The sequence below is a fragment of the Ambystoma mexicanum genome, chromosome 4p (genome assembly GCF_040938575.1).
Source record: "Ambystoma mexicanum isolate Mex_15411 chromosome 4p, UKY_AmexF1_1, whole genome shotgun sequence".
Classification (NCBI taxonomy): domain Eukaryota; kingdom Metazoa; phylum Chordata; class Amphibia; order Caudata; family Ambystomatidae; genus Ambystoma; species Ambystoma mexicanum.
This window is the reverse complement of record NC_090927.1, coordinates 101,382,432-101,406,091: the sequence shown is the minus strand read 5'-3', so window position 1 is coordinate 101,406,091 and position 23,660 is coordinate 101,382,432. Positions and strand designations below refer to the sequence as shown.

Genomic DNA, 23,660 nt, shown 5'->3' with positions numbered 1-23,660 from the left:
TTATTTTTATGTCTTTTGAATCAAGCGACCGAAGTTGTGGGACATGATGTAATAGCCTTAGCACATTTGAGCGATTCAAAATTAGATTTTCATATCCATGTAGGCGCTCCAACATTAATTTAATCAGGGCCGTAGAGTCAGTTGTTCGTGTACTAGACCTCTGCTGTCTCATGTTCGAATTTTGTCCCAGTGGTTCTAATGGCTGATGGTCCACCATCCGGTGCTTCGACGGTTTGAGAGTAGGAATCAGTGCCAGTGTCGCTTCCTTTCTTTCTTCCAGTGGAGTCATATGTGCAAAGCTCAGACTTAGCTCATTGGGGCTCATTGATTTTGCGTGGTTCCTCCTCCTTTGTCTGGCTCTTTTTTCTTGAAGTGTGACGAACTCCGGACTCCTTGGTTCTTTCTTGTCATTTTTAATCTCAACGATGGGAGGTAATATCACGCACATTCGGCCCTTAGATTCGCTAAGTGTCTTATCTAGGAGAACCTGGGGTTTTGGTTCTACACTCACTTTCTGTATATCATTATCTGGAGTGGGCTTCTCTGTGCTAACCACTACTCTTGGGCTAGCTAAAGGTTCCTCGGGGATTATACCAGAACTTGCTTCATCCGTAGCATTTTCCTCATAGACCGATAGTTCCAGTAATTCGGCCTGTAGTGTCTCATCCTCATCGTTTTGTACGCTCACTTTCTTCTTTGCCTTTGCATCATCTTCAACATGATACTCACTCTCTTGGTCCTTTGCCTTTGTCGCCTCTTGGTCGGGATACACCGACTTGCCTTCTTTAATTGAATCAGCTAGTTTTAGGCTTGAGGTAATCGCTTTATCAACTAAGTGGAGCATATTTATGTTTCGCAAGAACTTTCGTGCACCTTTTTGTTGGGTTTTTTTCCGAGCCGGCATGTTCTTTTGTTTTTTTGTATTTGCCGCATTTTTCGTTTTACCCCCTACATGACCTGGGCTCGCGTCTGTCTTTGAGTTTCCAAAAATAGGGAACAAGCCCGATTGCTTTAATATCACAGACTGATCACTTTGCGGGTCAACAACCAAATCTATTGCATTCTGGCTCAAAGCGGAACAGGAGGCAATTTGGACATCCCCCAATGCTGGGTTCATCGCATTTTGTGTCTGTCTAAACGCAGAATTGAACGAGAGGTCAAGTGGATTTGTATAGCTCTCCACGTTCCTGTTCGTCTTGTTAGTAGTAGTTCGCAAATCCTCTTCCAACATCGTCTGATCAACCTCCGTCCTGTCCCCTTCGTTCATTGTGACGTTTGTCACGATCTGTGACGTTTCCGTTGTCGTCTTGAGGTGTAGAGAGGATTTGTGTAGAAACTCCAGTTGCGGGTGGAGGGAGGCATTCGATGCCGGTTTTGGAATATTTGCTTCGTCGCAGGGGCTCACTACTTTAGGGATCCAACCTGCGTCTTTCTCTTGACAGGCAGCCCCCAACGTCTCCCCTTTGTGGACAACGTGAGATTTACGAAATAAAGACAAAGCTTCCCTCGCTACCTCAGCAAATAACTTCTTGTCAATCCTGTCATTTTGTTTAGATACGTTCATGTCTTGTATGCCTGACAGCAACTGCTGGTTCATCTCATTTTGTTTAAGGCTACCCAAGCCCTGCATTGCCTCTAATTGAACCAGTTTTGAGTTCATCAATGCTAACAGGGTTGACATATCCTTTACATTGTCATTTAGTGATTCATACAGTTTTGTGAACGGTGTAAGAGAAATTGCCATGGCAGCGGTTAATGTCGTTAATAAATCGTTTAGCGGGACATGGCCACATGTTACTCGATTCCTGATTTCGTTTCTCTCAAGTGGTTTTGCTATGTTGGTACTATAGCGTCTCCCCTCTCTTCTTATTTTAGGAAAGGGGCGTTCACCAATCGAAGAATCTGAAGTTGCCGCCTCTTCTGATGAAACATCTGAAGGCGAGTTAGTCCTGCTAATCACATGTGTTATTTCCCGTTTTCTCTGTTCTACATGAACCTGTTTAGAGGCCCTATTCTGTGAGATGGGCACATGTCTCTCCTGCGTCTGTATACACCTCATAGGGGATACTGCCTCTTGTGCTTTATAGTTATTCGGTCTATCTGCTCCCCAAATGCCTTGATTAAGAGCTGTGTCATACATACTTAGCTTTTTGGTTGACACATCAGTTGTGGAAACATTTCTTGGTGTCAAAGATGGCCGTTTATCACAATTCCTAGTTTTATTTAAGTTTATTAAATTTTGCAGCACGGTAGAAACCAATTCTAACGAGTTTCTTTTATCACATGGGGGATTATCGTTTAACCCAGTCGTGCTACTCTCAATGGGCTCCTTCTGAGCGCTACCATACATTTTCAAACCTATCGATGTTTCGTCTTTGTATAGGCCATCTACACTGACCTTATTGTGATCAGGACTGGTAGGTAGAGCCGGGCAAGTAAATGAGACGTTGATGTTTTCTATTGAATTGGCATTAGGTAAGTCAAGCATCATTATAGAGTCACTTACTTCTTTCATCTGCATCGAGCGCTCCCAGGGCGACTCTGCAGGCATGGTATCAGCGGCGTGATCGTCTTTTGGGAGAGCACCCGCTTTAGCACTCCCGCCCTCTTCCAGCCTCACCAGGGTGTCGATATCGACACAGCAGGGACTGTGCGAAGTGTCCGTCTCTCCGCACCGCCTCCAGACGGCCGCGTCATCAGCGAGTGTCGGGCGTGCCTCCCCCTCAGTCAGCGACGCCGCGGCATCTCCCCGCGCGGGCTCCAACGCCGCAGACTCTCCCAAACGGCCATGACTTACCACACTCGGTAAGTGAGACTCCGTCGCATCTGTATATGTGTGTTCGGGTAGTTCTTCCTCATTTAGTATTTTGTCACGCACTACCAATGCGTTGGTCTCCGTCTCCATTAAAAGGGCGAACTCGGAGACCTTAAGACTGCCAGTGGTAGCGCGAGATACTTCTGAGCTTATAGTAGGAACTGCATAGTTCAACTCTCCATTGTTCGGGGGCTGCGACTCTGCCTCTTGGCATGTATGATTAAACACGCCATCGAAGGCTTCTGTTGTTAGGTCCACATAAGCTGGCGCATCTTGTTCAGTAGACTCTACTAGATCGCTTACAGAGCTACATGAAAAGTATTGACTTTGTTGTTTTTTCCTCGACCGTTTAGCATTTAACTCTTGTGTTTCATCCGTGGATGCGGCCCTTTTTAATTGGGCTCTTGTTCTCGAGATTGTGAGTCTCGATGTGAGGTTTAACGGATCCATAACTTGTAACGTTAAGTCCCTGTTCACCTGTCGCCGCACGCCAAACAGCAAACAGTAGAAACCACAGCCCTTTGCACACAGGGCTTAGCGCCACAAGGGCGGGAGAGGCGGCCTTAAGTGCCAAGTGGACTGGGTCAGGTGACTGGGTCAGGTGACTCAGGCAGCCAGGTGGTTAAAGGCACAGGCACACGCACCTCTCTTCCTTATCCTCCTTCCTCCTTCGTCCACGCCACAGCAAACAGTAGAAACCACAGCCCTTTGCACACAGGGCTTAGCGCCAAAAGGGCGGGAGAGGCGGCCTTAAGTGCCAAGTGGACTGGGTCAGGTGACTGGGTCAGGTGACTCAGGCAGCCAGGTGGTTAAAGGCACAGGCACACGCACCTCTCTTCCTTATCCTCCTTCCTCCTTCGTCCACGCCACAGCAAACAGTAGAAACCACAGCCCTTTGCACACAGGGCTTAGCGCCACAAGGGCGGGAGAGGCGGCCTTAAGTGCCAAGTGGACTGGGTCAGGTGACTGGTTAAGGTGACTCAGCCGGCCAGGTGGTTAAAGGCACAGGCACACGCACCTCTCTTCCTTATCCTCCTTCCTCCTTCGTCCACGCCACAGCAAACAGTAGAAACCACAGCCCTTTGCACACTATTAAAAAGGTCACCGTCTAATGCTATCCATAACACCCAGACAAACAAATTCTCCTTCACTAAAACTACCGCCCTAGAGGTAGAGAAAATCATCCTTTCGCTTAAACCCTCCAATTGTAAAGGCGATATCTGCCCGGCACAGATAATTAAAGATGCCGCCAGAGACTTATCACCTTTTATTTCCAAACTTATTAATGCTTCATTCTCCTCGGGCAACATTCCAGCCAACTTAAAACAATCTTGGGTGCTCCCGCTCCTCAAAAAGCAGACACTAGATCCTCTCATCCCTACTAGTTACCGCCCCATTACTACGGTACCATTTTTACTGAAGATACTGGACAAAGTGGCATATACCCAGATTCAAAAACACCTTGAACTGCACAAGCTACTAGGAGCTAGACACTGCATGGGACGGAAACAGCCCTTATTGACTTAAAGACCCAAATAGATGAGCTGAAAGAGAAACGAAAGACAGTACTCCTCCTCCTATTTGATCTCTCAGCTGCATTCGATCTTGTGGACCACAAGGTCCTTTGCAGACATTTGGATTCAGCAGCTCATTTTTCCACCAAAGCTATCAGATGGATAGAATCCTTTTTGAGCGAGAGAACAATGAGAGTATTTTCCCCTTCAGCAGCAGCAGACCCCACATCTATCACATGCAGAGTCCCCCAAGGTTCTTGTGTCTCCCCAACTTTATGCAACATTTTCACCAAACCACTGTTCGATGATTTGGACCATTTGGGTATCACCTACACTAACTATGCAGATGATACTCAGGTTCTCCTTCCGCTTTCTGGGGATCATAGCAAGGACAGGGAGTTGGTGAATAGGGTGTATCTTATCATTTAGACATGGATGGCATCTCATGGTCTATGCCTGAATGACGATAAGACAGAGCTGATCATCCTGGGTACGCATGCCAATATTAAAACTAGGCCAGGAATACTTTTCGTTCAATATAGACAGAAACAACATTAAGGTATCTAGCGAAGTAAAAACTCTTGGTTTTTACCTTGATTCTACCATGTCATTTACTAAACAGGTTAATTCACTAACATCAACCACTGCTTATACCTGTAAATTAATAAGAGCAGGCAAGCCTTTCTTGTCCAATGATAGTTGCATGATCCTGGCAAGAGCCCCAATACTCTCTAGACATGATTACTGCAACGCCCTTTACAGTGGCGCTAACAAAGCTATCACCCAAATGCTACAAATTCTACAGAACAATGCCCTAAGAGCTGCGTTCGGCATAAATAAAAGAGAGCATATATCCTCCATTAGACATGAACATAAATGGCTCTCCACTGACAACAAAATCCAACTAAAAATGATTTCCCTGACCCACAAAGCTCTTAATAATGCTGCCCCTAGCTACCTGATGGACACAATGAAGAGAAAGTTATCCATCAGACAGACAAAGACTGTCAATTCCAACTGCCTGATAGTTCCAAGATTTAAACTCTCCAAGATTGGTGGCAATAGCTTTCCCGTGAAAGCTGCCAAACTCTGGAACTCTTTGCCACAAAACTTGAGAGTAGACAAACCCTACCTACACCTCAGAAGGAACTTCATCAAACACATTAACTCCAACGACCTGGAGTCACCTTCCCATTAGTTACTTTACGCCTTAGCCCCAACAGTATTGTATATAACCTGCATTCTCATAACTCTGCTAACTAATATATATGACTATTAACAACAATTGTAAATTATACTGCACCTATGTACACTAATCCTACCTCTATTATCTGTATATATTTGCAATCTATCATGTAAACTGTATACTTCTGTAACATTGCAAGCTTTGCATATTCTTACTGCTGCGCCCTGCTTCCTTTGGATTTGGCGTGTATTACAAATTAATAAACAAATAAAGATTGTTGGCCACCGACCTCGACACCTGAGAACATCCTTCAGGGAGCCGAAGTACTGGGACCATTGCAGAAAACGCATTCTCAGAGTGGCCTCTGGCGCCAGAAAGATGCGGGATGCCATGATGCCCAAAAGGCAGAGCAAGGAGACCGCTGGCAAGTGGGAGTGGTTCTGGAACAGATCGACCATCTGCCTTACATTGGTGACTCTCTCCTCTGGAGGTAAAGCCTTCCTTTCCTGAGTGTCCAGGACTGCTCCTATGAACTGGAGCCACTGCGCATGTTTTGTGTAAGACTTCTGAAGATTCAGGGAGAAGCTCAGCTTGTGCATTAGCGATAAAGTGTCCCCGAGAGACAAAAGGTGCTCAGCTGACTTCCCTTGGGATCAACCAGTCGTCGAAGTATGGGAACACATCTCCTCCGGTGCGCCGCTACTACTGCCATCAGCATGGTGAAAACCCTGAGAGCAGAGGTCACCTCACAGGGGAGCACGTTGAACAGGTAGTGCTTGCGCCCTATGAGGAATCTTAGGAACTTCCTGTGCTGAGTGCGAATAGGCACATGGAAGTACGCATCCTGAAGATCCAAAAACACCAACCAATCCTGAGACTGAAGAGCTTGGAGAATCTTGAATGTGTCCTTCCTCCGGTACTTGTTCAAGGCCCTGAGGTCCAAAATGGGGCACAGTCCTCCTCCCTTCTTGGGTACCAGGAAATACTCTGAATACCAGCCCAATCCTCTCTGCTCAGGAGGTACCTCTTCCACCGCACCCTTCAGCTATCTGGGCTCTCAGTACTTTCTGGAGCTCCTGTTCTGGTTGCTGAGAAGGTGGGGGGTCTGACTGGCGGCCTACACAATCAAGGCAGACAATAACCCCCATTGGACAAGCTGCAGAGCCCAAGCATCTAATGTTATCTCTCGCCACTGCGGCACATGCTCTCCAATCCTCCCACCAATCAGAAAATGTGGGGGGAGAACTCAAAGCGATTTTGAGGCCCGAACCGACCCCCACCGCCACTGCGCGGGAAAGGCCCCTGAACCTGCTCAGGTGGTGTGGGCTGAGTTGGGCTGAGTCTTTCTTCTGAACGAGGTAAACTGCCAGCAGCCTCTACCCTGGGAGGCGAAGCTAAAGGAAGGTTTTGCTGGTTACTGAACAGCCGGTCCAGCAACATCACAGCCACCATGGACTTTTTCAAATTTCCAAGGATTCATTGGCCTTGGGGCTGAAGAGATGTTCACCATCAAAGGCAATGTCCAAAAGCTTGTTCTGAACATTAGGGGCAAAACCTGAGCAGTGCAAATAGGCTTGCCTGCGTATCGCTGTTGCCGACCCCATCACCCTACGAACACAATTTGCTATATGCAGACTGGATTGTAGAGCCTGGCGGGATACCGCTTTGCCATCATCCACCAAGCAGAGAAACTCCCCCTGAATTTCCTCCTGCGGGGTGTGCTCTGCCGCTTCTTGATTCATCCTTCAGAGGACATGTGTGTATTTGGCAAATGCACAGGAAGCATTGGTAGCCTTGAGAGCCATACTGCCAGCTACAAACATTTTCTTAGCCAAGGCTCTTTGTCCACTGGCATATACGAGGTGGATGTAAAAGGCCTAGTGGAGACCGTGGACACCTGGTGACTCCTGGCTAATCCCTGGGGATCTGTCCTCTATGTGGCAAGGACACAGCCATCGCTATTGGATCCAGTTCCTGGGGGTGGACTAGTGAGGGAGGATCACCTGGATGGGGGGGGGTCCTCGGGGATTGGGACACCGACAGGTGAGACGCGGTATTCCCTTCCTTCAACACCTTTTCCCCACCCCATAGGACATTCAAAAACACTCCCTCCTACCCGTTTTCCAACACAAACACTTTTGCACAACGGACTAACACCAGAGCTGTTCATCTAACATGTCCCAACTTAAATATCTCTCTCTCTCTCTCTCTCTCTCTCTCTCTCTCTCACACACACACACACACACACACACACACACCCCCCTCTGATAGCCCCTCCTTTTCCCCACAGGGATAGAAGGTGGAGCAAGAGAGCACAGTACAAGCAAGGCAAACAGCACAACGAGACAGCTATCCACACCCGGCAGTCCAAGAGGAGGAGAAAGACTGCAAATATCGAGAGGCTGACGAGAAGCGACACAACCTAGCACTTTTCGACAAATCCCCACAAAACCTCTGCGGAGGGAATCGTAAGACCGAGGACAATACCCAAGTGTGCTGCAACAGATGCAGACGGTACACAGAACATGTCTACGCTGATAGGCAGGAGCAAGGGAGGCTCCCGCTACCTTGGCCCCGGCCTTGACTCAAGATACGAGGAAAGACAAGCAGTTAATCACAGCCGGTGAGTTGAAGAGAGAACTGATAAGCACCGGGCTGTCGTGAATGAAAGTCGCAAAGTGAGAGAAGTTCCAAGAACTGTAAAAATGGTAAAGGGGGAGACCAGCTGCAGAAGGAGACCGGCACCACGTGTGTGCTGCTGCGAGAAACCCTGGTCGATCCCCGTCTGAGTGAAACTACAGATTCCAGAAGGCCTTAGGAGAGCCACTTACTTAAGTCAAAGTGGTTATACAGGAGGTCAAGCAAAATCCCTGTACAGTCGAAAGCCTTTGACCCAAGAACTGAAGAGGAAGTAAGGGGAGTGAATCCTGCTTCATGTGAAAGCAAGGGAAGTGAATCCCGTCAACACTGAAAACAAATGTGAAGTTGGCAAGAGTGAACCCGGAAGAGGGAGGCTGACGAAAAGGGGGCTGAGTCTAAAGTCCCAAGAAACAGTGTGTTGACAAGAGTGAACCCGGCTGAGGGATGTCCACTGGAACGGTTTATTGCAAAACAAGGGGAAGGGAAGTGCACCCTTGTCATTTGGGATCCGAGCCCGGCCGAGGGAGATCCAGGGGTGGAAAGCTATCAGCCAAAGTATACGTGAAGCAGAACTTTGTGTTTGTTTGCTGTTTTTCTTGGAAAACATATCAGGCCATCGGGACCAGGAAACCACAACCCTGAAGGCTTTCGTATCGATAAGAACTGTTTTAGGATCCAACATCGGAAGAGGGAGATGAAGGGCGTGAAAAACAATCAACCAACATCAAGAGGAACAGGGGTCTGCGCCCGTAAGAGGGGGACCAAGGGGCGAAGAATCCTCACCCTAAGTAGAAACCAGGAAACAAACTTATAATTTTGTTGAAGGAACTTTGGTTTTGTTATTTGAATACATCAGACCCTCGAAGGCAAGAGACTTTGAAAGTAAAGAGACTTGGCCATCGAGGATCCTGATCAACTGGGACAGAAGTGTCGACTCGGGCTGGGAAAGCTCGAGTGTGTGCTGTGCTCCAGGATCCCACTTTACTAGGTGCTTAAAACATGGGGAAGGAAGACCCAGGTTACTGCATCCTGACATTATTTGTGAACACTTCTTTCTTTGCTTGAAAACTATCCCACACCCTTTTTGCATTAGCTGTAGGGTTTGGCAATAGGTTTCTTAGTATAGAATCTTTATATGACACAACGCCACTAGGACTGCCTTATTTTTCATTTGATGGTCGACGCTTGCTCCCATCTTAGATTTAGGTTTAGCTTAGGTGTTTTTCCACCCTGCATTCATTGTTCAATAAACACTCTTGAAATGTGAACTTGGAATCCACCTGGGGAACAGAACAAGGTCTTTGCCACAGTGTAGTGATCGGGTCAGCAATTGCCAAGTTAAATGGCATAGCCTTTTCTGTCGGTGGGCCCACATGGAGGATTTCAGTGAGCTTGCAAGCTGAAATCTGCCTAGACAGTGCTAGAGAGGTTCAGGGCATGGACCACCCTCTCCACAGCTTGTCTGTGGGAGGCATCAGCATTGCCATAGGGGTGAGCCTGCTGTGTTTTGAGCTCTAGCGAGGTATCCAAACCGCTGGTGTTTTGTAAATCTCCTGCCAGTGCTAGGAGATCCTCCTGATCGGCAGAAGGGTTTGTGCCACCGGAAGAACCCGGTATCTGCTTGAAGTCATCCCCATCATCTCCAAAGATGGAGTGCATAACTCAGGAAGAAACTACTTTTCCACAGTCAGTGCAGATATCAACTTAGGTGGGTGACGTTGAGCACACTGTCGCCGCAAGCGGTTTCGATTGCATCGAAGCCAACACAGTTTTCTTGTTGCTGGATGTGCTGGGCGTAGCTGGGACTGACAAGGTCTACTGCTTCGAGGGTTGCCCCGTAGCAATGGCTTTCATCGTGCCGAGCATCTGCTCTTTAAAGGTTCCCACTCGGCCCTGGTAGTACATTTGCTGGAGAGGACTTACCTCTTTCCTCGGACGAATCAGAGTCGTGCCGGGATGATGCTGACATTTCTTTTTGTGGGAAGAGGACGATGTGGTATCACTCTTGGAGTATGACCTCTTTTCACGCCTTTTTTACAGTGCCTATATGCTTTGTCCAGGGTGGGGTCTTCAGTCTTGTGGCGGGACGACATTGCAGCGGATCGAGCTGGCGACTTTAACGACAGACGTCCCAACTTCAATTTAGCGCCCTGCTCCCTCAAAGATTTAGGGTTCATCTTAGGACACAAACCGCAGTTCTCGGTCATGTGTTCAGCGCCTAGGCACCATACGCAAACACTGTATGTGTCGGTCAAAGACATTTTAGAATTACAGTCGGGACATCTTTTGAAGCCTGATGTTTTCGGAGAGGACATCGCCATCGAACAAATGTCGAACGCTCAACCGGAAATTGAGTTAGAATGACAAAAAAACATTCTCGGACGAGAAGAGCCGTTCCTCGAGCAGCGTGCAGAGTGCATGAAAAAAAGGAACTGAAGTACGGGGAATAGTGACGCAGTAAAAGCACAACGACCAACTTCACATCCGCAGTTAACGACCAGCGCATCGAGTCAAGAGGGATCGATGGCAGAGTCAAGATGCACTACGCCACCTGTGGAAAGAATATCTATCCAATTAGAATTCTGCAGGAGAAAAAAAATCCATTAAAGAAATTATCTTGAGTAAAACTATCTGGTTCATCCAGTAGTAGAATATGGAGGAAAACCATGGACCTGAAGATAAAACTGAGAAATTACTCACCTTAATGATCTTTCTATGGATTCTTCGCCCGCAGATTCCTCATCTTGATAGATATCCATCATCCAGATCAGTTGTTCGGAAACTTCAAAGCTTTTCAACAGAGGACGTAGTGGACCTCGACTCGGCTGTCGATCCGTCTTGTCCAGCTCTTGATTGTCGGCTCCGGAAGTGACGTCAGGGGTTGTATATACAGCACGTCACTATGCCCCATGCTTCAGTTCCTCCCTTTTCCCCCTCACGCCGGAACGCTGCAGAAGTAAAAACCACAGGAGGAGGCTAATCAGTTGGTAACTAACTTAACAAGCATACATCCCAACAGGGTGATCCTACACACAATCAAATGAAAAATCATTTATTTTTTATTTTTAATTAGACAGAAGTGGTCATTTAAGAGCCATCACCATATGCCGTCTCATTTCGACAGAAGCAACAACCCACAGAACTTTCTTAGCGGGGTGGATGCGAGGGTCGATGAGGAATCTCCGGGAGAAGAATCCATAGAAAGATCATTACGGTGAGTAATTCCTCCTTCAATGGATTGCTTTTCTCCTGCAGATTCCTCATCTTGATAGACTCCCCAAGCAGTTAGAATAACAGAGGAGGGCAGAACGGTTTAAACAAATGGATTCTGTAGAACCTCCCTACCAAACCGTGCATCAGCTCCCTGTGCAACATCCAAGGCATAGTTCTTTGTAAATATATGCAAGGATGACCATGCGGCCGCCCAACATATGTCCCTAACAGGAATCCCTCTTTGGAGGGCAGAAGAGGCCAAAACCCCTGTGGTTGAGTGGGCTCCGATGCCGGCTGGAAGCTCCCTGCCTGCCGATTGGTATCACTCAGATATGCACAAAACAATCCAACGTGACAAAGTTTGTTTTGTTATGGCAACGCTCTCTTCGGGTCAAGGCGACGGAACCACTCTTCCTATTTTGAGGGATGTGAAGGAGGGTAAAAGACAGGTAAATCGATAGACTGGGACAGGTCAAACTATGAAATCAACTTAGGAAGGTGATTTCATTGTCATAACCCGGGGCATGCATTTGAGAGAGACCTTCTCATGAAAGAACCTTAGAAAATGAGGTTTGCAGACTAAAGCTTGCAGCTCGCTAACCATCCTAGGAGATGTGATTGCCACCAAAAAGGCTGTCTTGAGGGACAACAGCTGTAAAGAACATGAGTGCATAGACTCAAACTGAGCCGCCATCAAGTAGGTCAAAACCAGAATAAGATCCCAATCTGGGACAACAAAAGGGGTTGGCGGAAACTTATTGAGAAGGACCTTCAGGAATTAGGCCATGACCGGAATAATCAAGAATCAAGAAGGAATCTTGGTCTGGGTACCACTTGAACATAGACAGGGCCACCAAATACCCTTTGACTGTCTTAACCTGAAGGCCTGACGAGGCCAGTGACAGAAGTAACTACATCACTGTGGTGGTGGCGTAAGAGATGGGGTCAATCTGGCATCCCTGCACCACGCCTCAAATCTTCTCCACCTGCACGTGTACAGAGATCTTGTAGAAGGTCTGCATGCAGCCAGAAACACCTCAAGTACCTCATCTGAAGGGTCCCAATAATTATAGCTCATCCTATCAAGAGCCACGCATGTAGGTTGAGGGGATCCGGGGTCAGGTGGAGCACTCGACCCTCCGACTAGGTCAGGAAATCGGGACGCTGAGGCAACTGGTGAGGTGGACAGATGGTCAGATCCAAGAGATCCGAGTACCACCACGTCCTCAGCCAATCCGAGACGATCAAGATCATGGTGGCTCGAAATCTCTTCAACCTCCTGAGAACCCATGGAATGATGGGAATCGGGGGGGAAGGTGTAGTGGAGAGGGAAGGGCCAATCCACCAGAAACGCATCCCCCAGTGCGCCGTTCGTTGGGAACGTCATCAAGCAAAACTGTTGCATTTCCTGTTGGACTCCGTGCTGAACAGAGCCACTGCTGGGGTACCCCAGAGAGCAAAGACCTCCTCTAGGACTTCCTGGCACACTTCCCACTCGTGTGAGCCCATGCATTGCCCGCTCAGAGCATCCATCAAGGTGTTCTATGTCCCCACCAGATGTACTGCCGAGACTGAGATTTGGTTCTCCCGTAACCAGAAGCATAGCTGCAATGCCTCTGTGCTCAGGCAGTGGGAGTGCACACCACCCTGCTTGTTGAGGTAGTGCATGGCCACCGTGTTATCCGTCACGTTGAGGACATGCTTCCCTCTGAGAGACAGTGCCACTTGGCATCTGATGGAGACCAGAGGCTGCTCACCTGCAAATCTTTGCAGTGAGTGCCCGAACCCTTTAAAGACGCATCCGTGACCACTCGGGCCTGAGGCCAGAAGGGTTCAGCCGCCATGAGATTGCTGCACATGCTCCACCAGCTGAGTTTGCAGATTACCTGGCTGGACACAGAGTTGATTTGTGAGTGTTCCCAGATACTGAGCCCACTGGTCCCTCAGTAGCCACTGAAGGGGTCTCATGCGCAGCCTGGCCTCTGGCACTAGAAAAATAAAGGCGGCCATGAGACCCAAAAGGCAGAAGAAAAGAGCCGCTGGTAGAGTGGCGTGGTTCTGAAACAAATGCACCATCCATGCTATATTTCTGACTCTCTCTTCGGGAGGAAAAGCCTTCCATACCCGCGTGTCTAGGAATGCCCTGATGAACTGCAGTCACTGAACTGGTGTCAAATGGGACTTCTTCAAGTTGAGGGAGAAGCCCAACCTGTGCAGTAGTAGGCAGGTGTCCTCCAAGTGAGACAAAACATGCCCCACTGACTTCCCCCGGATCAGCCAGTCGTCCGGGTACAGGAATACATGGGCCCCGGATCTCCTGAGGGGAGCCACGACTACCGCCATGAACTTGGTGAAAACCCTTGGAGCGGAGGTCAACCCAAAGGGCAGCACCTTGAATTGATAGTGCTTTTCCCCTATGAGGAACCTTAGGAACTTCATGTTCTTTTGATGTATTGGCACATGAAATAAGCTTCCTTCAAGTCTATCGACAGCAGCCAGTCCTGAAATTCGAGAGCGTGGAGAATTACTCTCAACGTCACCATCCTGAATTTGTCTTTCCTCAGAAACTTGTTTAGAGCCCTGAGGTCCAGAATGGGATGGAGACCTCCTCCTTTCTTGGGTACTAGGAAATACTGGGAATATCAACCCGATCCTCTCTGCTCAGGAGGTACCTCTTCCACTGCACCCTTCAACAACAGGGCTCTCAGTTCTTCCTGGAGCTCCTGTCCCGGTTAGATTGGAGGTGTGGGGGTCTGTCCGGTGGTCTCTTTAGAAAGGGCAAACAATAACCCCACCAAATCAACTGCAGGGCCCAGGCGTTGGAGGTTATATCCTGCTACTGGGGCCAATGCCCTGTCAACCGTCCACCAACCAGTGCATTGTGAGACCGGAAATCTAAGTGGCTTAGAGGGTGCGGACACACCCGCCGCTATTGCTGCTTGTTCTGCAGGTTGAAGTTTTGATCTTTCAAGACAGATAAATGAGTGAATAACAAATGATTACTATCCATGACCACCCCTGATACCATGTATATATAGTGCTGTACAAAACTAAGTGTGCTTTTACATGGCAAAACACACCTCTTTGCCAATCAGCTTTAATATTAAACTAACCTTCAATATCTTACCACTTCCACTTGCAGTTGATGCAGAGGTTCTATTTTATCAGTTTCCTAGAGCTATAAGAGGTGAATAACCATAGACAGGTTCATGCAGTACACAGTTACTTCTTGTCGTCCAATGGTACTGTACCTTTCCTAAATGCAGGTGTGTGTCACTGAGCAGGTCTTTGTGATACTTTGCCACCAGGCGAATCATGTCATCATACATCTTGTGTTTCTTGAACATGGTAATGGCGAGGTCTGGCTCATCCACAGTGATGTATAGCCTACAGGGGAGGAGGAATGGGATGAATGTATGTTATTGAAGAGGCACTAGTGGGGAACTTCCCAATACTGGAAAACATCTCCCCACAATACATGGAACCTTTATGAATGCAGAAAATGTAACGTTGAAAGATACACCAGTGACGAAAACGAAACGTTCAATACATGTGGCATTCAAGACAAGAGAAGTGCAAGTCACCCACTTATTATCCTGCATTCTAAGACACCTCCCCAATCTCCCAACAAAGGTACGACTACCATTTAAAAGAATTGTAGAACCACTGTTTACGTTAATTAAATTATGTGGCAAACAAGCCCTGTTTTCCATTAAGTTCCCTTAAGTTCTCAACAAGCAAGAGGCAGCACAAGCTCCATCTGAGTCTCAGAGAAGAGAGGGATCCCGTGAATACTTTACTATCCGCAACAAACTTCCCTGCCTCCGTCCCATTAACCCCTCTCCTCTATCAACAATATGTGTGGCATAATATAAATATAGTAGGAAAGTCCATACGAGGCAAGTCACACATTCCACAACTCCACTTAGTAGCCATCACTGCAAGTTCACCTAAAGCTCTGAGCCACAACAGCAAGGCATTGTGGGTATGCAAATTAGCCCACATGCAAACCTTTTTCTCCAGGAAATTGGCTTTGCCGAAGAGGGTTGTGCTACTTCATACATACCTTAATCAACTCAAGACAGACATTTGCAAGGCTGCCGGGACAACTACATACCTGGTTTCACCCTTATTATTGATAATCAGTGCAGTATGGTCCCGACAGCTTTGTGGTTGGAGCATTTCGCCATGTTTTCACAACACCAAGAAAGTTATGGTGGGTTTAAAAAGGTTTGAAAAAAAAACTTTCACCTGAAACGTGATAGTAGGAAAGTCCATTTGAGCAAGTCACATTCCACAACCACCTAGTAGCCAATGCTGGAAATGACAACAGCAAGGGATATACTCGGCATATACTCAGGCAGGAATGTAAAATAATAAGCAGATTCAGTCCCAGGCAGTCTTGCTGTGCAGAAAAAGTACTTTATTTGGGCATTTGAAAGTGGACAAAAGGGCAGCAGCACATACAGGCAGGATATATATATATATGTGCTGTAGTTGAGCTTCTACTGAAGAACAAGAACACCTTTCCTCAGTAACCTATGACATTACTGCAGGTTCACCAAATTTAGCAAGAAACGTATGGCCTCCTTCCAACACATCTGCCAAATTTGGTGATGTTTTGATGTAGGAAGAATGATAAGAATAAGCATTTTTTTCAACTGATTTTCCATAGACCACAAATCACACACCACACTCTTTTTGGGACACATCTTGAAATTGTCTGCACAGATTTTCATGTTACCAGCACACTCCGAGACCTAACCTTGAACTGGTGCATGTCACAAAGATTATGAATATCAGATCAGCTAAACCTGATATGTTAGTATTTGAAATTCAGGAAAGCTATTTATATATTTGGACCTGCACAGTAGGACTGTTTCAACCATCACCCAACGCTTAGCACATCAAATAGAAGAAGAGCGCACACAAACGTAATGCAGATTACATATTTCATTATATTCCATAATTAGCATTCGTCATCCACACATTGGCCATCCCACCCACTGCTAACAGATCAAAGAGAAGGAGAGCAAGCACAAATGTAGCATTAGGTTTCAATTTGCCATTCTGCATCATCCCTGCTAGAGAAGACAAATGGATAGATACAGACAGACAGGTAGTAATAGATAGGTACAGAGACAGCTATACAAAAAAGAGACAGGTAAAGGGCAGACAGGTGCTGGTACTTGTAGAGCAACAGGTAGATAAAGGTACAGAGAGGTGGATATAGACACAAGAACAAACAGGCACAGAGCTAAATAGAGAGACTGACACACAAGTACAGAAACAGACAGGTGCAGCGACAGGTACACATGTACCACATATGGCTATCAGAGCAGATGCGCGGTAACATGCTCAAATGTGTCCCTCAACCACAAAGCATGTCATGCTACAAGCGTGTGGCAGCTGCATACATTTTAAGTGGTTGCACCACAGTGTAGCCTTTTTATAACATTGGTAGCAACTTGCTCACTGTAAAGGAGCAAATTGTCTACAAAGTGTTTTTAAAGTGTTTTTAAAGTCCCACATCCACTGAATTTCAAGGATTTTGTTGTGATAAATCAGACCACTTTTAACAATGATTTTTCCCACTGAATTTTAGGGGTTTTGTTATGCTATATTTTCTTCGGGACCCACTGGCCATGGCCTCTGGACGAGGCCCATACACCTTCCCTAGCACCTATCCAGATCCTACACACTATCTATGTAAATGTCCAGCGTCCTCAGGTTCCACTGGCCATGGATGAAGCCTGTCCCACTGTCCATGATGCCCCTATTATTAAAAAAGATAGAGGGCCATAGCCGCCGGCCTCAGCATCCACTCGCCAAGACGTTCCACAGCGTTTATCACCTGACATGCAGATTCCATAGGAATCCATTTTAAATGCTATCTGCAAAAATGAAGAGAAAAAGGCAATTTCACCTGGTTTTACTCTTCACTTTTAAACTCTGTTTTGTAAATGTTCACTATCACATGCAGAGGACCACACAGTATGTAAGTACTAATGTTGGTGGTCCCCTGCATGCAATTAACATTGTTTGTTTCAAGGTGACCCATTTGGTGTTTTAGCATGCCCTTTGAATAGCGGTTTTGGGGACTTTCCCTTTATTCCCTTGTATTTGTACTGCAAAATCACTGCGATTTTACCAGTGTCTTATTTGGTGCCAATGGTTTTGGCACTACGTGTAGTCAATCAAACTACTTTTTCTCTATGGGAAAATGAATGGGTCTAGGCTGAAAACTGCATTTTTTGCTTTTCTTAACTTCTTTTGAGGAAAATGTCATTTAAATCCATCCAGCAGTCAAATGTTATTAGCAATAGAATTTTGGGAAAACTCTATGTTAACAGGTTTCACCTTAAATACAGGGCAGTGACGGCCACTGTAAGGGTGCAGAAGTAGACGCGGGATACAAAGTTGGCATGTTTGTTGGCACAAACCTTTATTGAACAGAAAATTAGGAAAAACCCCAACTGTCCCCATAACTAAGAAGGGTTTCCCTGCCTCAACCAAAACTAAGGATAACGCCAGAATATCCTTCAAAAATAAATAGTCCACTGTCCTATGTCCCAAACCTATTTCCGTCCCTTACATTTCAAAAGAAACCTATAAAGTAAACTAAACAAATGTGAAGGAACTTTTTGTGTTGATATCACTTAGGACCCCCGCGACATAATTAGTTGCAAATATTTGCGTTGTAGCATTGGTGTGCCATGGAACGGAGACTTTGAGTTCCTCTACTCCGTTTGTGCAATTGAAAGAAGAAACTGCTAAGGCAACACCTTATTACTGCGCCAGAAAAGAATTGGTGAATCTGGAGGATGTTTTGAATCAATCCCAATTGCAAATGCCGTCGCCGCGTCCCGCAAACTTCGCTTAGACGTGGGACGCAGCGACGGCATTTGCAGTTGGATTGATCCCAGTTATTACACCTCCAGTAATGCTTATGAGAAACAGTGTTGGATATGCCCTGATTTGAAAAAGGCACCATGCCGAAACACGTGTAATCGATAGGGCGATGTAATTAAACTCCCCCAATTTAAAACATCCTCCGGATTCACCAATTCTTTTCTGGCGCAGTAATAAGGTGTTGCCTTAGTAGTTTCTTCTATAAAGTAAACTACATCCTGCTTACAACAGGATGACTCCCTCTTTTGGGATATTTTTGGCAGTTCATTAATGATGGCTAGGGGAAGAAGGATATTACACCCCCGTTACTAGGCTTTTCCATGTTGTTCCCCACAGGCTGGGCAAGGTCTCCCTCTTCCCAGACCGTCTCAGATGTCTCAGTTCCAAATTCCAAAACTAGATTGGGAAGGTGTCTCCTTCCCGAGCCTTTCTCAGGCTCTCTTTCAACAGCCTTATTATTGTTCAACTTTCGGCCGAAGGATATATCTTTCGTCCTCTGATCTTATCATAACTTGTGACAAAGGATCTCCTTCTCTTCCCCTGAATTTTTCATTACTTCTGCCAAAGGATTTCTTTCTCTTCCCTGGACTTCACACGGCATGTGCCAAAGGATTTATTTTCCTTCCCCTGGACTTCTCTTCTCGTTATGTGGGTTACAGACTGCCTTCTCAGCTCTGCAATGTGTATTTCCTAAGCCCATTTCACTAACCTGCCAGGCGTTACCTCGTATGTACAACTCTGTTTGTTTCTCAGTGTTCGGGTCCCAGACCCTTCTCTCAGCTTTATAGTGTCTCTTACCTAGGCCCAGTTCACTATCCTGCCAGACCTCTCAAGTCTTGTTAAAGTGCTCTCTCACCCACTGTATTCACAACTGGTCTCTGTTTGGTCCCACTGGGACGAGGAAGATGATTCTGCACTTCCACTTCAACCACAGCCTCTGAGGTCCCCCAGTGCCTTCCTGGTCCCCCTCTGAGTATCTGTCTATTTGGTCCCAAAAGTGTTCCAGTCCTCAGCAACACCGATAAGCTTATGTGGCTTCCCTTGGGCTCTCACGGTCTTCATTCGCCGGCTCCACCACACTGGTTTTTCCCCGCACGTCGGATCTCGTCTGGACCATTTGGCTGGCTGCCTTTCTGCCACCAGACGTCAGTTCCCCAGCCTTTCCCTTCCAGGCATTCAGGTCTGCAGCACATCGTCTCCGCACGGCTTCTCTCCCCAGCGTGATGCTCCTCTGGGGCAGGACTGGCCTTGAGGGGAGTCCTTCGTTAGCTTTTATGGAAGATTGACTTTGTTGCTTCAAGTAGCTAGTATGTTCGCATCAGATCCGCATAGGGCTCCTCATCGCCCTGCTCTTCCTCGTGTCAGTACATTTGGAGTCATCCATGCTCACTATCGACGTCACAGTATCATCTGCCTGACACACATAGGTCATATGCATGAGGAAATTAGTAGAAGAAAGAGGAGACAGAGAGTTTGTAGGTGCGTGGGGCCTACTCATATGGTTGGGTGAATCATGTCTAGCGGCATGATGGTGTACATATCGAATTCTCTCTTGATAGTCCTGACTTCTCCCACTGAGTACACCCCCCAGGTGGACTGTCAAGTTGCGGCCTCACCGCCCTGGCCCCATGGGAAGGATCCCCCTCTCCTGGGAAGAAGTGATGACCCCAAGGAACTCATCACACTACCCATAATCCCACCTCCTCCCATGCCCCCTTCTTCTGCCCCTCCCCTTCCCTTCCCCTACTCTACACCCCTTTCCCCATCTTCCTCCTCAACCTCCTCCCCTCTAGGCGAAAGACTGTTAGATAGTTCATCTGACAGACTTGGCCTTGGAAGCCTTGAAAGGTGGGTCATACTCCTCAAGGAGCTATGGCCATCCCTAGGGTAGGGGCGATACTGGTGTGCAAACAAAAACAAGAGTAAATATGCCTTCTCTTACTGCATCCCTGCCTACTCGAATGCCATCCTGGTGGCAATCCAGACACTTTCGGTTTGGCATTTTAGGAAGGAACTCAAAACCTTACACTTCAGGCAATTACTGGGTGCCACCTAGGTTCCTTGCATTTCTGCATCACTTCCTGCCGCAATGGGCAAAAAATCTTACGCACATATTGTAACCACCCTTGCCTACTTCATATGTTAGCTTCAACAGAATGTACAGCATTCTGTTGCTTCCTAGGTAGGTTTTGACTTTATAAAACCGCAAATACAAGGATTAATTTGACCTTGGAGCCTAAAACATTGGTCCTTTGAAAGGGCATACACAGCATTTTGCATGGACATTAGGTGCAAATTCAGAGGCCCAAATCGATGAAAGTCTGTGAATATGTGCTCCTGTGCCCATTGAGCTGGCCATGCAATGTGCTGTTTTGCTGCCTCCTTCACATCTGAAACCAGTTGGGAAAATGGGCCCTACTGCTTCTTAGAGGGGCAGATTTATTAACAACCGCCTCCCAAAATGTATGGCGATAGAGGACTGGAAAATAGCAAGCATTCATTCTCGTGGTAGGAAATGAAATGCTGCCACCACAGCTGTGGAAGCTTAGACAACAGGTTCTCAGGAGTATGCAGTTTGACAAATTCATGCACATGACCACATTTAGCAATGGTCCAGAGACAGCAAAGCCAGGTGGGAGCAGGGTCTCCTTGGGTGAACTCTCATCAGGATGTCAGTGTGGTCATGCTGCTTCTTGGGAACAGTAGAGGCAGTTATCACAAGAAAATACACAACGTGTATGGCCTGTGGGTTTAAAAGACACGCTAACTGACCCACAGAGGCAGCCTTCATGAAGGGGAGGTGTCCAGGCCACTGCTCTCCCCAGAATCGACTGCTAGCTCAGCAGGGTCCTCATGTTGCTGATTCAATTCTTCTGGAAGGTCCCCCAGTTCACCTTCCTCAAGGGATTCTAGGTGAAAGGGGTCTAGGTCAACCTCTTTGCCTAAACTCTTCACAAATCTGTCAGGGATAGACTCCTGGAGGCTCGGACCAAGTTAAGAGCGCCAGGCGTTAGAATTGGAGAGTTCATGTGTAGTGGCGCTCGAGACAGCACCAAGGCACATAAAGCAGATTCAGCAGTGCCTGAGGTAGGGCTGCACAGTGCAATGTCAGGCTAGAAGTGTCCAGCCTGACACCAGGATTGAGCCGACAGGTGTATGGTGGCGGGATGATCAAGCCCTCTAGAGGCTTAGTTTAGTTTAGTTTCTTTACTTATACTGTTCACCGAAACCTCAGGTAACTGGGCGCACAAGGCTTGAGCAAAAGTTAGACAGTTTAGATAAATGAGAACTAGAATAGTAACAGAAGAAGAAATAAGTGCAGGTCGATCATGGTTATATAGGGGTCGAGACATGGGAGAATCAGATACTGAGTCAGGCTGCTAATGTTACAGCGGACCAAGAGAGAATAAACCGGTATGGTGGATGCAGGGTGAATGTTAAAAAGCTGATCACTCCTGTTTCTTACCGAAGAGTAAGCCCTTTACTTTGGCTCTAAAGGTCCAAAATGCAGGTTCCATTCCAAGTCTGAGGGTTAAGGCATTCCACTGTTTGGTGGCTAACACAGGGAATCTCGCTCCCCCCGCTCTTTTTAGGAGGAATCTAGGAACAGTAAGGCAATATGAGTAGACGGCTCTGGTTGGTCTAGTTGGATGGCGTTTGTTCACTTTGCCAGGTATTTGGGGGCAGAGTTTGGGAGGCACTTGTTGGTGATGACGAGCGTGCGGAGGGTAATTCTATCTCGTACTGGTAGCCAGTGGGCATCCTGTCTAAAGCTAGTGATGTGCGTGGATTTCAGTAAGCTTAATGCAGATCCTAAAGCTTTGTTTTGAAGGACCTGGAGTTTGTTGAGGTTCCTTTCTGAGGTGCCTAGGTATAGGTTGTTGCAGTAGTCAATCTTAGATAACACTAGTGCCATGACTAAGGTGATGCAGCGGCTAGGTGAAAGGTATGACTTGCAGGCGTTAATTAGTTTGTTAGTGTAGGCCATGGAAGAGGCAGTGGCATTCACTTGCTTCTTGAAAGAGAGGATAGAGTCTAAGTATAGCCCCAATGTTTTAATTTCTTTGGCCACTTTGATCGTGTTTCCATCGATGTTAAAGAATTCATAGCAGGCGTCCAGTTTGTTAAGGTGAGTTTGGGTGGCGACGATCAAGAGCTCGGTTCTTTCGTCATCGAGGCAAAGGCTGTGGTCTGCCATCCACGCCTGGATTTCCAAGTATATCTCATTAATCCATTTAGCATCATCTTCATAGCACCCTGAGAGCGTGATGGGAACCTGGGTGTCATCAGTGTAATTTGTGTATGTGACACCCAGGTTGTCAAGGCGGTCGAAGATGAGCTTAGTAAAGATGTTGCAGTGCGTTGGCAAGACTTACGAGCCTTGGGGTACGCCGCAGTGGATGGGGATAGGGTCTGCTGAGGCAGGTGGTGCAAAGACCCTAGTGGTACGATTGGAGAGAAATTATTGTATCCAGGTAGAAGCGTTGCTAGAGAAGGCAGCTGCTGTGGACAGGTGATCAATGAGGATCTGATGATCGACAAGAGATCGAAAGCTGCCGAAAGGTGTAACAGCAGGAGCATGGCAAGCTTACCATTGTCTTTAGCCTCGTCCATTTGGATTTTAAGGTCCAGGAGGGCTGTTTCTGTTCCATGTCTTGCCCTAAAGCCTGATTGTCTAAGGTCCAGTAAGTTATGGTCCAACAAATGTTTCTGGATTTGAAGGTAGGCCACTCTGTCTAGGATCTTTAAGATGTAGGGAAGTGTTAGGGAGAATTCTCTGTTTAGGCTGAATTTCCTAACCTAGTGAGTCCCCCAGCAGCTTTGCTGGATTTCTGGAATTTGTTTTTTTCTCCTGCCAAGAGTGAGACTCTTTTTCTCCCACTCTTGGACACGATTTGTGGTGTTCCTTTGACTGTTAATGTGTTTTATGGGCTATGGGGTCCTTTACTCTATAGGGTCTCATGTGTTTTTACTATGTGTGTTACACAGCACCCTCCGTGCAGTGACACAGGGGTGTCATACTGACACCCCACCATAGACTCCATACCCTGGGACTGACTACTGTCTCCCAGGGCATGTAAAGTCACCATTGGCTTTACTAGTCCCAAATTATTAACAGAAACCAGTACAAACCATGATCATCCTGCACCGGGACCTCTTGAGCTGGTTGACGAGTCGGAGCAGCAACGGCAACGGAGGGAAGGCATAAAGGAACAGGCCTTCCCAGGGGAACGAGAAAGCATCGCCCATGCTCCTCGGCTGGGGAAACCTGCTGGCGAACCTCTGGCACTTGGAGTTCATCGCCATCGTGAACAGGTCGATCTGGGGTTTTCCCCATGTTAGGCAGAAACCTGTGCAGTTCCCTCTGGGACCACTGCAA

At 47.1% G+C, this 23,660-nt stretch overlaps 1 protein-coding gene across 2 annotated transcripts in view; it reads right to left on the bottom strand.

The window, feature by feature from the left end:
- The window catches only part of IFT172 (intraflagellar transport 172), a 1,218,930-nt gene that overhangs the window by 424,880 nt on the left and 770,390 nt on the right, over positions 1-23,660 (bottom strand). For both annotated transcript variants that reach the window (XM_069605452.1, XM_069605451.1), the window contains exon 28: positions 14,620-14,755. In XM_069605452.1, coding sequence (XP_069461553.1) covers positions 14,620-14,755 — 136 coding nt within the window. The remainder of the gene's footprint in view (positions 1-14,619; positions 14,756-23,660) is intronic.